Source organism: Acomys minous (genome assembly GCF_964271855.1).
Source record: "Acomys minous genome assembly, chromosome: 14".
In the NCBI taxonomy this organism is placed as follows: Eukaryota; Metazoa; Chordata; class Mammalia; order Rodentia; family Muridae; genus Acomys; species Acomys minous.
The window spans coordinates 100,804,679-100,822,084 of NC_140496.1; the positions used below are offsets into that span (position 1 = coordinate 100,804,679).

At 40.3% G+C, this 17,406-nt stretch overlaps 1 protein-coding gene across 2 annotated transcripts in view; it reads right to left on the reverse strand.

Annotated features, from left to right (window-relative positions):
• PRKACB (protein kinase cAMP-activated catalytic subunit beta) overlaps positions 1 to 17,406 on the reverse strand; it is a 91,981-nt gene that overhangs the window by 58,212 nt on the left and 16,363 nt on the right. Inside the window, exon 1 of one of the 2 annotated variants that reach the window (XM_084756382.1) lies at positions 1,926 to 2,216. The exons of the other annotated variant lie outside the window; for it this stretch is intronic. Within the exon in view, the coding sequence (XP_084612508.1) occupies positions 1,926 to 2,112 (187 nt within the window). The 5' untranslated portion in view covers positions 2,113 to 2,216. Of the gene's footprint in view, positions 1 to 1,925; positions 2,217 to 17,406 lie in introns of those variants that run through there. 2 annotated transcript variants of the gene reach the window in all.

Here is a 17,406-nt window from a genome sequence, read left to right on the forward strand (position 1 = left end):
AAAGGAATCATGAGTTACTAAACTGTACTCTATCACCGCATTTAACAAGGTTTTGAAAGTTTACAGGGCTTGTATGCTTAGAGCCTGTTCAGTCTACTTCACACATAACGTCCAATGATTGAATTCCATTATATGCATTCCAAAAGCAAAAAACAACTGTGTCCTTGTTTGAAATTAAAACTACCTTTAAAGAACACAAAAAGTATCTCCAAAAGGGTTTAGAAGATTGTAATTTACAGAGCAGGCAGCAGAGCCATGCAGATTTTGTCACAAAGCAAGTTGTAATACTGTGTTGTTATTCCAGTTCTCCACAGATGACGAGCTTAGACAGACATGAGACACTCGACCTGTTAACCTACGTAGCGAAGACTAACTCAATGTAGTGAGGGTTTGGGGTTTTTATTTGTTTTTTTACTCTGTGTAGCTTTGGCTGTCCTGGACTTGCTTTGTCGACCAGGCTGGCCTTTAACTCACAGCAATCTGCCTGCCTCTGCCTCCCTGAGTGCTAGGATTACAGGCGTGTGCCACCACCTGTACTGAGATCTTTTGAGAAGCTGGGCATGACGGTGCAGGCTTAATAGTACTCAGGAAGTTAGGCAGGAGGGGCTACTTCCTTGAATTCTGGGCTGCAGTGTGAATGTTTGTGTGAAAACACAAGTCACAACACACACACACACATACAAGAGGGGGGAGGGAAGGAGCGGGGTAGGGGAGGAGGGAGGGAATATGTTGAAAAAAAAACCAGTTTTATACAAACACATGACCTTTTTATTTTCTCCATAGAGTACAAGGAGTTAAAAAATCAATCCTGCTGTACAACATAGTAACCTAGACTTCTATAGAGCCATCTACACATACATTTTTATTTTAAAAATGAGTTTCTTCCTTAACTGCTTTGGAATCCATGAATACAAAGAGGCAAATCCTAGTTCTATTTGATGACCAAATAAACGCAGCAGAAATGGCAAAGAAGCCAAGGGGAACTGCTGCCCTTGACCACAGCGCACACCTCTTGGGAAGGGTCTACGTTAACGTGGGGAAATGGAGGCACCACTGCTGCTTAAACTTCTTACCATCAAAAATGACAAATCATTTTAACCAGATAGCAAGTCTGCACACTAACAGGCCCTGAAGAAATGTAAATACAACAGTACACAACTTCTTTAACCTATAGTCATATTTATATATGATATAAAAATGCAAGTATGAAAGATTTTGATGTCCATCATGTAACAAATGTAAGGTTTTATATAAATTATTAATCTGCTTTTATTAGAGGGCCTTTTCTGTGAGAACTGAAATAACTTTTACATATGTATTAAAAGAAAAAAAAAACAGGCTTTAATCCCAGCACTTGGGAGGCAGAGGCTGGTGGATCACTGTGAGTTCAAGATAGCCAGGGATACACAGAGAAACCCTGTCTCAAACAAAACAAAACAAAGCAAAACAAACTACCAAAAAAAAAAAAAGCCCCAAACAAACAAAAAACAGGTGACAAATGCAATAAAATGTCACTAAATAAATGTTTCTTGTTGCTTTCAAAGTATAGTTATAAAAAAATTTAAAAGTAAGCACATCACTGTTTTTATTTGTTCAGTTTTTTAAACCTTAGAACAACCAAAAAACCCCATAGTGTCATATGTCAGAAATTATGTAAGCATAATACTGATATTTCATAATTGATATTTGACCTTGTTAGTCATATAAATAAAAAAAAAGAACTATACAGGATTCAGCTCAACTTATTTTTTATGGAATTTGTCACCATCTTAAAAAACATCCTTGTGCAAATCCCAAAGCAGACAAACTGGTTTTTTGTGTTTGATCATAAAACTCTTAAGTACTTTAGCTGCTAATTACATTGTATCACTTAAAAACAAAAAAATCCCCCAAACCAAACCAAAACAAAAAGCCAAACCACTTACTTGATTTGTCCCATGAGGCAGTGTGCTCAGAGACCCGAAGGCTGTCACTCTCCAGAGCTGCTCTCTGGTCATGTGTAGTGCCTTTGGAGTGCCTGTGAAACAGCCGGCTAGCAAAACCTTCCAGTTTTTGGAGAGCGGTGGATGTGCCAGTGTGCTGGACACAGGACAGTTCTTTGTAAGCTGCCATTCATGTGCATTTACACTTTAAAGTAAGGACAAAAGTTTCCAGAAGGAGCTCAACTTCCTACCAAGAAGTTAAGAGCTATGCATGTGTTAAACTTCCTGTCTACAGGGCTTGCAAACCACTACTGCTGCCGTTTCCTGTTAATATAAAACAGCGCACCAGCGAGCCTTTCTTAGCGAAACTCCCCATCTCAGCTAGAGATGCACACTTTAAAACGTGCTATATCTGCTAAAGGCTCTAGGTTTGAGTGTTTTGATATTAATATGTCTGTGAATAAGCACAGTAACTTCATATATAGAGAAGGATAAAAACTATTTTTGAAACTATAGAAAACTAGTTAAACATGTATTACAACTGCATGCAAATGAGGCCAAATATTAGCATGCTAGAATTAATTTACAGGAAGTCAGCTGATATACAGACTTTATGCATCTTTATAAGCAGTTAACTTCTCATCAAAATTAGTATGAAGAGATGTGACAAGACTCTTTCAAAAAACAATGGATAACATATGATATAACTAAGAAAAAAATTAAACTAATTTCATAGACCTCAAAATTGCTAACTCACTGACTCAAAGTTAATATATACAGGAATGACAGAATCAGCATACCAGTATTGCTTATCAAATTTATTTATGGATATGTGCCCATCTATAAATAATATATTTCAAAAAGTTCTAACATTTGAAAAGAACAAAACCTCAAATTTAAATTATAGAAGATAATTATATGGTAACCGTAATTATAATATTATAGGCTGTTAGCCACACCAAGGAGTTTTCCTTGAGAGAAAAGAAGTCCTTTCATTTGCTAATGGATGTTAAACTCCTAGCACCCAATGGCTGCCTCATCCCTCTTCTGGTTTAATAGCCTCCTAGAAACATCGCTTACAACAGTAACAATTCTCACGTCGTCGTCGTCTGCAGGACAAGGTATGGGTGGCATTTGCCAAGGGTTTTGAGTATTTGCCTTTTGACACCATGTGTGTTAAAAATGTACTGTTTCAAATAAAAGAAAGAGGGGAAAGGGACAGACCTTTAAAAATATTTCTGAAAAATATCTTAGTCCATATTTCCTGTTAACTATTTTAATGCAATAAATAGGTAACAAAAGTGGTACATAAATAAATATTTCTGAAAAATATCTTAGTCCATATTTCCTGTTAACTATTTTAATGCAATAAATAGGTAACAAAAGTGGTACATAAATAAGCAGGACTAGTAATGTAGTCACACTAGGGGAGCACACATGCAGGCTCACAAGCAGTGTGCCAGGGAGGCAGTGAGCAGAGGCCGCCATGTGAAAGCTCTGCAGTGATGCTGTGTGGTGTAACATAAACAGGAGAGACAGGCACACAACAGGACCTATACGACCAACCTTCACATACGAAGCTTTCTCTAAAAATCATCAAATGTTTATAATCAGTGAGATATTAACACTTGGCAATGTCTCACACAAAACAGACAGACTGGGAGCCTCAAGTGTTTAAACCCATTCAGAGCACAGAGCAACCAGTATGCAAAAAAATGGATAAAAGTCCTCAATTCCTTTGACTATTCATTATCTTCTATTCATTGTCACGGTCACCAAAAAATGTCACCCTGTCAGTACAGCACTTCTACACAACTCTTAGGAAAGTAAACATCCATCCTGTTTGTATTGCCCTTATCATGTCATATTAATATTGGCTGTTTATCAACTGTATCCCTGTTGTATTACTTAAATTCATAAGGACAATGCATATTATTACAAGATCAAAAAATATGTAAATGAAGTATGTAGTCACTTTTAGCACTCTAAAGGTCTAAGTAAAATCACCAAATATTAGAACAGATTTATAACTAGTAGGCACTAAGTAATTTATGTAAAGATAATAATAGAAGAAACTTTATTGGGCTTTTCATAATCTACAACCAAAGTTTGTCGTCTTTATTCTTTTGTCCTCATAGTGCAAATGCAGATCTCCACAAGCACCCGTCAGTCACCGGCTACAGTCATTCATCTCTGCAGCGTGGGCCTCCCCAGACGACACACCCTTGCTGTGTGTGCCCCTGCCAAGCACAACTAAGAGTAATACTTCAGCTGGGCTGTATCCATTTTTAACAGACATCTAGCCAGACTCATGTTTGATGCTGCTTGAATACACAAAGTCCCACATTTCAAAACAAGAACACTGGGATTCATTTAACTAAAGCACAGGAGATTTAACGTTATTATATCACGTCACAAACTGAGTATCTTGAAAATGCTGTGCTTGAAAGCTTGTATTTATTTATTTTGTTACTAAAACTGTTTGCTTTTGTTCAAAAGACCTTGCATATCATAGAATATTTAAAATTTTAAATACTTGTCTGTGGTAATGTGACTAGGAAGCTGTTGGTATGGAGGTGCTCAGGGGATTTGATTTTACTGAAAAAGATCTCTACTGGCATCTACTGCCTGAGAGAGCCAACTGCAGCTCCAACTCAAATAGAATTACAAGAAACAGCAGCTTTCAGATTTCAGACATGAACACACACACACACACACACACACACACACACACACACACACACACACACGGGGTGGGAGGGAGAAGAGAGACAGAGTTTTTTCTTTTCTTCTATGTAATAGCAAATACTACCAATATACTTAAATACTTTACCATAAGTAAGACCTACATTGTGATATTAAGGCTAATCAAGTCTGTACAAATGAACAACAGCACCAGCATTATCTGATTCCCACCACCCACTCAGTGCTACACAGGGGGTTGAACCTGGGGCCTCACACATTTTAAACAAGTCCTGTACTGACTGAGTTATAGTCTCGGGTATTTCAAACACTCTATTTTGAGGCAGGACCGTGGGCCTATGCTCATGCTGGCTTGGAATTTATCCCCTTGTTTCAGACTCCCTGAGCACTGGGATTGCAGGACTGTGGGACCATGGCCACTACAAGAAGAGGAAACAAACTTAAAGAGCTCAGGACCTGCCCAGGGCCTGCGGCTATATGAGCATGAGTCTCCAGAAGCATCTTTCACGACAGTTGTAGTTTTCTGTGGGTGTGAAGGGGAGGGGACAGTGCTGGGCACGATGGGCTGCTGGACCTACTGTCAGGGGTCTGAGACTCTGTCATGGGTGTATTTTCTTTCATGGCCGTATCTATGTTTACGGCATGCTGAGGCCAAGCAAAATTATGCACAGAACTTTGAAGGTTAAGGAAGACATGGAATCCTATTTAATATGTAGTGACATTGCCTTCATGTTGAGGACAAATGACATGACCATGACCTTGTTACTCAAATACAAGTTTGAGAATGTAGTGCTGTTTTTTCCACAATGTTATCTAATGGCTTTACACTGCCTGTGAAATTTTTGGAGCATAGCATCATGGCTGACAATTATCCTCCTAGTCGGAAGTAGTTTACCTTTAATGAGTAAGTACTCCGTTGGATGGCTTTACCACAATTTACACATCCATTTACAATTAAACTGCATTTGCACCTGTCAATCAAGAGGTTGTATCTGTGTATCAACCCTGGGCCCTAGTCTGTTGACTTTATCTACCTGTGTGAAAGCCCCTTCCCTTACACCACACTGACTTGGAGGCTACACCACTGCTATTCAAGCTAAAATCCTACAGTGAAACTTCCAACTCTCACACTATCATCTAAGTTGCCTCTCCCTCCCCTCTCTGTGGCGTGCGTGCGTGTGTGTGTGTGTGTGTGTGTGTGTGTGTGTGTGTGTGTGTGTGTATTTGTATGTGTATTGCTGGAGGTTAAACCCAAGGCTAAATTTATTCACAAAGTAACTTAATTGGGATTTTGCTCACTGAGATAAACAACATCTTAACACTGTAGAAGCAGAGATCCTTGAATGGCATTAACTTGGGTGTTTGATTTTTTTTTTTTTATTAATTGTTCTGCAGTTTTCAATATGGAGAATTTACACACAATTTGGTAGATACATACCCAAGTCTTTTCTAAGGTTTAAATTTGTTTTTAACTAATGCATAAAACATGGAATTATATACATATTTATGGTGTACTGAAACAGAACATAATGTACCAATTTTGAATGGTTTTTACAATACTTTTAACTATTTTATAATTGTTCACTACTGCCTTTTATATATTGACATTGTATATCCCACCTGTGCTAACCTTACTAGTTCCCCCCCCCCTTTTTTTTCTTTTTGTAGATTTCCTGGGATTTTCTACCTCGATTTAATCATTTTTGAACTGACAGCTTTCCCACCATAGTGAATCTGTGATTTTCAATACAGTGTTCAACAAGAGAAGAGAGGACACCTCTGTCTTATTTTAAGTCTTAGGAAGAAAAATCAAATTTTCTTCACTTACTATATTAACTGTAGATATAATGTTGGTAGCTGATCCTTATTGAGATAATAAATTTCCTGTTTTTAGTGATAATTTGAAGATACATTAAGTTTGATGTGATCATAATGTTTCATTTCCTTAGTCTCTTACAATAGATTACACTGATTAATTTCAAATTTCTGAACCAGCCCAGGAGAAACACCTCTCATATTTTTTTATTTACTGCTGGATTTAATTTACTAATAATTCCTTTGGGGGTGCCTATGATTATAACAGGCATTGTTTAATGCTTAATAGTTTTGTTTTCATGTTTCCTTATGTTTTTGGAAGCAGGATAAGGCGACTTCATAAAATGAGCTGAGATGTATGCCTCCCATTTTCAAGAAGAGATTCTGAAAAAGGATACTCATTGTTTCCATACAAGTCTGGCGAAACATGCCTGTAGAATTATGTGGGCCAGGAAAACACTGTGTTTGTTCAGACATTACAAATACCAGTACGGTTTTTTCAATCAATGGAGTACAACTGAATTGTCTATATCTGTGTGTATACATAAAGGCTACCTTATTTTTTGAGGCAGGGTCTCTCCTAGAATGTGGAGCTCACTAATGTGGTAGACTGGCTGGCCACGGGATCAATCCTCTTGTGTCTGCCTCCTTAGCACTAGGATTACAGGCATGCGGTTTCATGCCTAACTAGGAACCAGACCCAGATCCTTATGCTAATCAGAAAGCAATTCGCCACTGAGCCATCTTCCCAGCTTCTAAGGTGTTCATTTTACCTTGAATGAGAATTAGGACTTTATGTCTTTCAAGAAATAGTCAAATTTGTTGTTGTTGTTGTTGTTTTCAGTATTCCCTATCTTATGTATGTGGCACCAGTAATAAGATTCCTTCTTTTATTCTTGATGCTGGTAACTTGTGTTTTCTTTTTCTAGATCAGACTTGGTACAGAACTAAAACTTACTAATCTCAAAGATCTACTTTTTGTTTTCATTGATTTTCATTCATCATTTTGGTTCTTACTCTATTTTATTTGTTTCTGATTTCATCTCTCTATATTCTTTGGTGTCATTGTTTTCTTCTCTTGTTTTATAATGTGGACATTTAGATTGCTATGCAAGAATTTTCTTTTCTAATATAGACACTTATTCTATACAAATTTAAACAAAGACGTCTACGCATCTGAGAAGTTCTGATATAACTTCATTTTCAGTCAGCCCAAAATATTTTCCATTTTTCGCTTTCTTTTTCATCATGAGTTGTTTAGTATTATGGAGTAATTTCCAACACTTCCCATTTATTTTTGATTTCTCAATTAATACTATTTGGTAAGAGAATATTTTATGATTCTTTCTCCTAAATTATTTGTTGTTGTTTTAACATGGGGTATGGTCTTTCATGCCGAATGCTCCACATACAAATGTCAAAAGCATTTTTTACTTGTCAAATATAACTGTCAGTGGCATTTGCCCATCTTTAAAATTTTAACTCATTTTAAAACTTTATTCCCTTTACATCCTAATCATAGGCCCTCTGTCCTCTCCTCCCAGTCCCATCCTCCCTCCCTACTCCTCACATAAGGGGAACCGAAAACCCAACGCATAGCAGCACATCAAGTGCCATTAGGACTGAGTGCGTCTACATCCCCTGTGGCCTGGCGAGGCAGCCCCGCCAGGGAGAAGTGATCAAAAAGCAGGCAACAGAGTCCAAGTCCCCACACTGCCCTTTAAAGGCAACCCCCTAATGACCTAATTCCTCTGACAAGGTTCAGCTCCTAGTTTCCATCACTTCCCAACAGGCTAGTGATCCATTCACCTCCCAATAAGGTGACAGTATGGACAAGCCTTTTTAACACATGAATTTTAGGCATATACTTCAGATCTTAACCAGACATAAGAACAATACAAACCTGGGTCCATGTTCAGCCACTTTCCCTTATAGACACTGGTGCCATATGTCACAACATTTTATGTTGACTCATAGATTCTTACAGGTCTTTCCATTGTTGGCAGTAACAACTGCATGGAGTCCTGGGTTATGCCCATTCTTCATGATTTAGACGTGGGTGCACTGCTACTTGAGACGGAAGTTTCAATCAAGTGTTTCAGGGTACACCTCGAAAGAGGTGGGGTCAGGAGAAAAGTGCCACACAAGACTTTCTTCACTGTTTCCTTCCTGCAGGAAATTCCCTTTCAGGCTCTCTCAGAAAGGGTTTCTTCTGGAACAGTTTTTGTTGAAACCCGCTGCACAGTGCTACGACCAGGTTGCTTAGAGTATAAACTGCAGTGTGTGTGTGTGTGTGTGTGTGTGTGTGTGTGTGTGTGTGTGTGTGTGCGTGTGTGTGTGTGTAGATTTTAAAACCACGAAATTCACAACCATGCCTGTTTCTTTCCAGGATTTGGTTTTCCTATCCAGACTGCTACTGTCATTTACTCTTCAATGCTGCCATAGCTACTTTCTGTGTTCTGGTGGGAGAGACAGAGTGATGCAAATTTCTCTCATCTTATTAACCCACAGTAGAAGCCAACCTCATAGGTTTTTATTTCAGTAATTTGATAAAAATTAAAAGTAGCTAAATTTCAATATGATTTAAGTGTAGAATTACTATATACACTTTTCTAAATAAATCCAAGCAAGTTACATCACTTTTGCCACAGAACTACATAACAGAAAGCTATACACATGGACTCGGGAGACGGCAAGTAGTTAAAGCACTTGTAAAGGACTCAGGTCCTAGCACCAAGGGCATTGCACAAATGTCTGCAATTCTGACACCCTCTTCTGCCAACGAATTTTATATAAAATTACACTTTAAAAGGAATATCTTTGTATAGCCTTTCTCAAAAAGAGATTTTATGTGTATGTTTGTCTACATGTATGTATGTGCACCATGTGTGTGCCTCTACGTGTCAGTCAGCAAAGAAACGGTCATTCTTACATTTAAAAGGAACTGAATCAAATACCTGAATATATGTGAAAGCAGGTTTATTCCTATGAAGTCCAGACAAGAGTCAGCCAGAGTGATGAGCATCAGCAGGTGAGATGATGAATGGGTATTGCTTGGCATCATTAAAGCACAGTAATTTACAGAAAGAACAGAAAATAGATATGACTTAAAGACAACAGAGTGAGGGAAACTGGGAGAGTGAGATCCTAGTATGAGAACAATAAAGTATACAATCTGAAACTCCAGATTATAGCAGACACAGAGATTATTAACATTTTAAAGACCTTCATGTTGTGAGAAACCTCTAATTCATCTAGCTGCTCAACAGCTAAGACCATGGGCCTAGGCAGCTGTCTACACTGCTGTGGAGGGGTTCTCTAAACACCAGAAACAGAAGTGAAAAGAAACGTTCTCTCTCCAAACTCCTGTAGCACCACCTGAAGTGAAATAAGGCACCAGGAGAGCTGCTGACAGCGTGCCTGAGGGCAAGCTTTAAACCTCAGGTATTGGCAAGCAGTGTGTGTTTGTGTGAGTGTGCACATGCTTGGTGTATATGTGATGGAAATAACCCTGTACCATCCTCAGGCAAGTCTTTCTCTCAGTGGCCTGTCCAAACAGGCTAGGCTGACTGGCCAGCAGGAAGTCCCAGGGATCCAACTGTCTCTCCAGGCTGGATTACAAGCATCTGCTCCCTTGTCCTGCTTTTTCTTTTTCTGGTATTCATTCTGGAGATGGAAATCATGTCCTCAGACTTGATAGAGTGAACCATCCGCTCAGTCCTTAAAGGGCATTTATTGGTACCCAGTATAGCAAATATATTTCCAACTGCTTTAGGGTACTGTGTACCCCACTATTTTTAATGTATTTATTTTAAATGAACAATATTTCCAAGTTTCCTCCCTTCCTTCCTTCTGGGCCCCACACTGAAGCTATGACCACCCACTTGCTAGGTATAGGCTCTAATCACAAAGCTAAGCCCCCAACTTTTCTTTCCCCAAATGTTTTTAGAAACTTGGAAATACTTTGGAACTATGAAAGCATGCCAAAGTACCACAAAACAGGGATAAAAACTCACTAAGCTTTTCTGATTTCATTCTCATTTTATTTTAAAGTTCCAACAAGAAATTACCACATCCAACATTAGATTCCCTATTAGAATTTTGCAATGCTTTATTAACTTTCATTTCTACATTACTTCCCAAGTTAATTTTTAATTGGGACTGTGAAAATTTGCTAAAAACTTGACATAGTTTTAATATCAAGTAACAGCTGAAGGAACTTTGGAATTATGGAAACATCACAAGGAGTTGTGGGCAATACCGTGTGGTAAGCAGCCCACGTGTCACCATGTACTCTCCTCCAAAAACCTTTAGCACATCTTGTAACTAAGTAACATGTAAGAGTCTGGGGCTTTGAAGCTCATGAGAATGAGGTCACAGCTTAACTGACCCCGTCTGAAGTATCCCGGCCCCAGATAAGAAACTGCTACCATGACAGGGATAAGTAGATAGATGACACTTAGTGCACAGCAGTATTAGAAATGGAGTCTACCAGAAGGTGGCACAATGGGGCTATGTAGAATTGAAATTCAAAAATACAAATTCTTTTGTCATTTCTGTAGGCTTGGGCAAGAGATGAAATGCACAATTTTAGACCCTTGTACAGATGATGTGCTACGAGTACATTATTTCACACACACAAATCAGGTTATAAAACTCCCACACAGACCATCCTATCAGAAGACTAATCTTTTCATGCTCCCAAAACCTACCTATTTATACAATGCTAAGAAAAATATGGCTCTACCATATCCTTTGTATCATTTCAATATTACATTTGAACTCCCAAACAATTCCTTGGAGAATTACTACAGTGTCACACAGTTTCACATATTTTATCTGGTAAGAATGGTAGCAATTAGGAGTAACAGCAAGGGAAAATTCTTTATAAAATTTCAGGCCACTGTTAGGAAAAGTTGTTCTTATATTAAGAGTGTTTAACAAGGTTCACTGTAGTTTTCTTCAAATAGCAGCCAACTGTTTACAACAAGTATGTCTTTGCATTCCTGATTCCTACACTAGAACACACAAACACTGGACGTTTTTGTTCAATCTGGTACAATATCTAAATGAAAATTAAGACTGAAAACCATTAGCAGATGTCTAAGACATTGACATGTTATTAAAGTGGTTCAAGTTATTTTTTCATCTGAAAACAAAACAAAAAATAAGCCAAACCAACTAACTAACCAACCAACCAACCAACCAAAACCCTGAGCTCAGAGAAAGAAGGAATAACCTAGAGAGAGACTGGGAGATTTTACAATTAGATGTGCCAACAGCGGCCCGTTCACGTAAGGCGGCCAGGATGAAGGGTCCAGGAGAAAACTGCTGATGGGGGTGGGATGAGGCCTGCAGCAGTGTTTAGGGGAGCGGGAGCTTCATCAGCTCTCACTGGCAGCAGGGCTCAAAGGGCAGCTTTGGGAGCCATCAGTGATTCAGACTCTAGCACTGCATGGAGGACAAAGCAGCTACAGCCTAGAGAGGAGTCCAAGAGCTGAGAGGGTGCTCCCCATGGCAGTCACGGGACGTACACACGTGTGTCATGAGGAGTGCAAAAAGAAGAGGCCAGCTGGAGGAGAGGCTGCTTCCCATAGACAGCAACACGGGTGCTAGCAGACTGGCTGAAGATGGAACTTCAGGACTCCTCTAATGCCTTGGGAGAGCCAACACTGTGTTCAAAAGTAGCTAGATTTTGAAGAGTTTTCAGATACTATACTTTAACTGTACCCATTGAAACTGCTGTCACTGTTAACTGAACTTCCTCTCCTTCGCACTGCCCGTTCTGTCAGGTGCAACGGGAAGCTAAGGCACTCAGGAAGGGAGCTGAGATGGGAAGAGGTCACTTTAGCTATAACTGAGAAAGTGCTTGGGAACTGCCAATGAAAAGAATAAAATTACCAAGGCCTAATTTGAATGTATATGAATACAATTTACATATTAAACCACTCAAATCAAAGTTTAAATTAAAAATACAATGAAATGTCAGATTATTAAAGATGAACTACAGATCAATAAACCACCAATATTCTTACATAGGAAAGTCAATCAAAAGAAGTTTGCAGATTGTATCAAAGCATTAAGTAGAGAAAAATTTCAAACAGAATACTTACTTGGTTACATAATCAATTTAAGAAAAATAATATGAACATGTCAGAAAAACATCTTTATATCTTTTGCTAACAGAGATGAATAACAATGACAAAACACAGACTTCAATGGTCAGTAAAACAATGATAAAGGATTAATAAACACTGAACTTAAAAATCAATTTAAAATCAGTGTGATGGTTTGAACAGGTATGGCCCGCACAGACTCATGTGTTTGAATGCTTGGCCATAGGCAGTGGCACTACTAGGAGGTGTGGCCTTGCTGGAGGAAGCGTGTCACTGTGGGGCATGCTTCTGAGGTCATATAAACGCTCAAGCTCTGGCCTGTGTACAGGCTGCACAGCTGCAGCACAGCTCCTTCTGCTGCCTGCAGAGGAAGATGTAGAACTCTCAGCTCCTCCAGCACCATGTCTGTCTGCATGCTGCCATGCTTCCCACCATAACAGACTAAGCCTCTGAAACTGTAAGCCAGCCCCAAACTCAATGTTTTCCTTTATAAGAGTTGCCTTGGCCATGGTGTTTCTTCACACCAATAAAACCTTAACTAAGACACCAAGAAAGCCTGAAATGCTATGAAATCTTTTTTTTTCCTAGTGGAAATGAAGCCATTTTTAATATACCAGTCTGCAGAAACAGACGTCAACACAGAGAAAGGCAAAAGTGGCTGCTGTGCAGATCGGTGCAAGACAATGGCAGTTTGTAAAGTTCCTGATCTTGGGGAACTTTTTCCCATCAGCTTCTACTTTAGAGACCCACAAACTCAAATTCATTTAGCATAACCACTTGCCCAAATTACTCATGCTGTTGGTTCAGGATACAAAGCCTTAGCTATGAATATTCTAGGGGCTCAGTTGCATAGAAGATCCTCTGCCGCTCCCCAACTCGAGGAGTTCTAAGATAAGCAGGCGGCACCTAGGGGTAAGGAGGCCAGGTGCCTTTTGCTTTTCTAAGCCTCTGATGAGCTCAAAATGCATCACATACTAAAAATGGACCAAAATGATCTATTCCTCACACTGGTGATGGAGTGTTACCTGGAGTGTAAGGCAAACGAACCTTTTCCTCCCCAGGGCTGCTTTGGTCATGGTGTTTATCACAGCAACAGAGAACAGAATAGGCCAGTTGTATACTATAAGCCAGCTAGTGGCACCTGGGGAAATCAGAATAGATGACTCTGTGATGCCTAAGGCTTCTGTCTCTCTCTCATCTCTGCTGTGTTCTCCTGCTGTCACTGGAGGGCACTCGAAAGGAATGTTCTGTCCACTCTGACCACAAGTTCTAGGCTAGCTCTGTCTGTGTGCCTCGAGTGTGTCAACCTTTCCCAGCTCCACTGTCTCTGCATGTAGAACAAGGGTTGTAGGGCTGTACTCAGAGTGCGGTAGCCACGCAAAGTGATGAGAGTGGCACTATAGCTAGGTAAGCTATAGTGTACGCATAAACTTTTCTAATTATCTACTTAGGTATTGTGTGCATAAACTTTCTTCTAACTATCCATTCAGGATTTCCCAAGGCTGAAGACAACTTCCAGGACTCCTTTCTTTCCATTCCCCATGGGATCCTGGTCCTGGAACTCAGGTTCTCAGCCTTGGTTGATCATATAGAATTAACTTCCCTGAGATCCTCTTGTACTTCCTTACTATTTTCACTAGGGAAGAAGAATGCAGCCATTTTATATACTAATTTTCCCTTCTAGGCTGATATTAGTTAGTCAGACTTTTCAAAAAACCTTATATACATAAGATATATGTATAATATACAAATTTATGCACACATATATTATTTTTTGAGATAGGCTCTCACCATATAGCTCAGGGTGGCCTTAAACTGTGTATTCTCCTGCCTCCATTTCCTAGAATTAAGAGTATATAATCACCATACCTAGCCTGAAAAAAATGTATATTTTATATAAAAACTATAGACACACACATATATATCATCGATTACAAGAGTTAGAAGTTTTACACCTAGGTCAATGCTACTAGCCCACATTTAATCATCAAACACTTTTGCCTGTCATTTGGTAAGCATCATGCTATATAGAGATTCATACAATAAGGCATGATTCTTTCCCTTAGGTCCTGGAGAGAAGGGAATTTAAATAAATAAATACAAGTGAAATACTCTAGATAATGCTACAGTCACACATGGAAAGTATAGTTGGTATAAAAATGGGGAGAGAACAATCACTAACGTATGAAGAAAAAATTAAAGGTGGATAACTGGCTGGGTATGGTGGCTATACTCATAACTGCAGGAAATGGAGGAACTGCAGGAAATTAGATAGTTTAAGGCCAGCCTGAGCTATACAAGTGAGAATCTGTCTCAAGAATAAAGATCCAGAGAGATGGCTAAGTAAGTATGGGTTCTTGCCATCAACGCTCTGAGATCTTACAGGGACTGGGAATCATGCTATTTCTTCAGCCACAGAAATGGATTTGGGAACTACAGAATGGAGATGGGATGGCAGAGCTCATGATTCTCTTTCACTGATGTTAAGATAATAATGTCTATGGCTTATTCTCTCAAGTACTCAAGAGAAACGAAGCCTACTAGTTTACCTATGACATGCCTTATTAGTTACAATTGTTTAGACTTTGATATAACTATATTGCTCTTGAACACATATACAGTGAAAAAACATTTAACAAAAATACTAAAAAATTCCCCAAACCCCTTTCCATTCAGGACCTAACTTCTGACTCATTCTGTGATTCAATCAATACTGAGTTTTTATATCATTATTCTTTTATTATATAAAAATAACTTAGATATTCAATGCTGAAGTGTTTCTTGCAGGGCTTTGCCACTTCCTGTATTTTCTTCCAAGCTATGGCTATTATGTTTACAACAATGACAAGTGTGTCAGAGCTACCTGGTTGACCACAACCACGAAACCATCAAGTTTAGAGAACAGTCTATCACTAAACACCCAGTATTAAAAACCTAAGCATGTTACCATCACTGAATTATAGCTCCATATTTACTTTCCACTGGGAAAGTCTCTTTTCTGCCCTATAATTCTGGACTCTGATATCTTACAGAGTTACATTCTTGGAAGAAATGGCTTCTACCAAGGAAACAATAAATTCCTTGACAAAGAGTTGCGAGTGCCACCTGCATGTTCTGGACTCTTCACTTGACTGAAATAAGAGGCATGAGAGGGATTTCTATCTTTGGGTGATTTGGCAGTGAGGCACCGTTTCCTGTCATAAGATGGAGATGTGGAACGTGTTGTAGATCCAGGCAATCTTGAGCACATCATCTGGTAATTCCCATACCAATGATGAAAACAAATAGATGACTTCAGCTATCCAATGACGACCCTTGCTTAAGGTTCAAATTATAAGGGGCCAAAAGTAACATACATTCAGCAGAAACTTATTTAAATCTTGAACTTTCATCTTTTCCCAGGCTGACGATATGCATTAAGACACTTTGCTGAGATGCTGGGCAATGGCGGTGTGGCACACTCCCAACCAACCTCCTAATGCTCTTATATTCTGTTGCTAAGTGATTATGGTGCTCAATGCATTCTTACTTAAAATAGTTTCAGCTTAAGAAGGGTATATCATACCGCCTGGCAAAGGGACACTTGTTGGTGGTGGTGTTCTTATTTAGTCAGGGGCAGAGCAGATGGCAATTCAGCTTGGCTTGCTGCTGCCTTAAGGCCAAACTGTCCTATGACTAGGCCTCATAAAATTCAAATCAAATCCAGGGAATGCAGCGTGGAAGGAGGAAAACAAAAGGAGACCTGTGGATCGCCATATCACCCACAGACCTGCCCTCCAGTGCATGGTGCAAGCAGGCCATAGACACACTACACAGTGTGAATTGAGGATGTCACCCACGTGACCACATGTCCAGCCTGCAGCAGGAGCCACCACAATGTGCATGTGGTGGACAAATAGGAAAGAAAGAAAAGTGGAACAGCTTGAGTATTATAAAGAAAGATGGAACTAAGAGGCATGAAGGTCGAGAGTAGCCTGTTTTGAGTGGCCAGCCCTGCCACCTTAGGCCATGGTGCAGTCCCAGCCCAAGCTGTCACCCAAGGCTGTGTCTGAGTCCGTGGCTATGCAGTAGCAAGGGTTGGTGTCAATGTCCATGGCTCATATCACCACTAGAGAAGACGGGGACTGTCCCGAACTACCTGGAAGTTCAGGGGCTGTGCAGAAATGGCCCCGCCACTCACTGGATGTAGCACTCTGGAAAGCTGGCCCCACCTCTCCTCTGGCAGCACTGGCAGAGAGAAGGCCCTGTGCAGCACAGTGGAGCTGGCCCTGATGGCAGGGGTGTAGGTGAGCTGGCTCAAGGGCTTGAGTGTGACTCTACCACTTATCTGCCATGTGCTGCCAAGTGGTAGAGAGCTGACTCTACCACTTATCTGCCATGGGGTGGCACAGGTGCAGAGGTAACCCCTCTCCCAGCCCCTCACCACCTCCAGCAGTTGGGAAAGCTGCCCACAGGGTCATGAGCTCTCAGGATAGTGAGCCCTGTCCCTCACCAGCTGCAGTACTCTAGAAAGCAGCTCCTGAACCTCACCTGGACAGCACAGCAGAGCTGACCCTGGTGGTGGTGGGTGCAGATGAGCCAGCCCAGAGGGCATGAACATGGGAGAGCTGGCCCTGCTACTTGTCTGTGGCGAAGTGGCATGGGTGTGGAGGTGATGCCCTCTTCTCCTCCCCTCCCCACTTGCCACCTGCAGTAGTCTGGACCTGGCTCTGAGGGCATGAACATAGAAGAGCTGGCCCAGCCCCTCACAGGCTGCAGCACTTGAGAGAGTGAGCCATGCACCTTGACTGGGCAGCACTGTGGGCAGGACTCTGGAGGCGTGGGTGTGTGAGCTGGTCCAGAGGTCATGA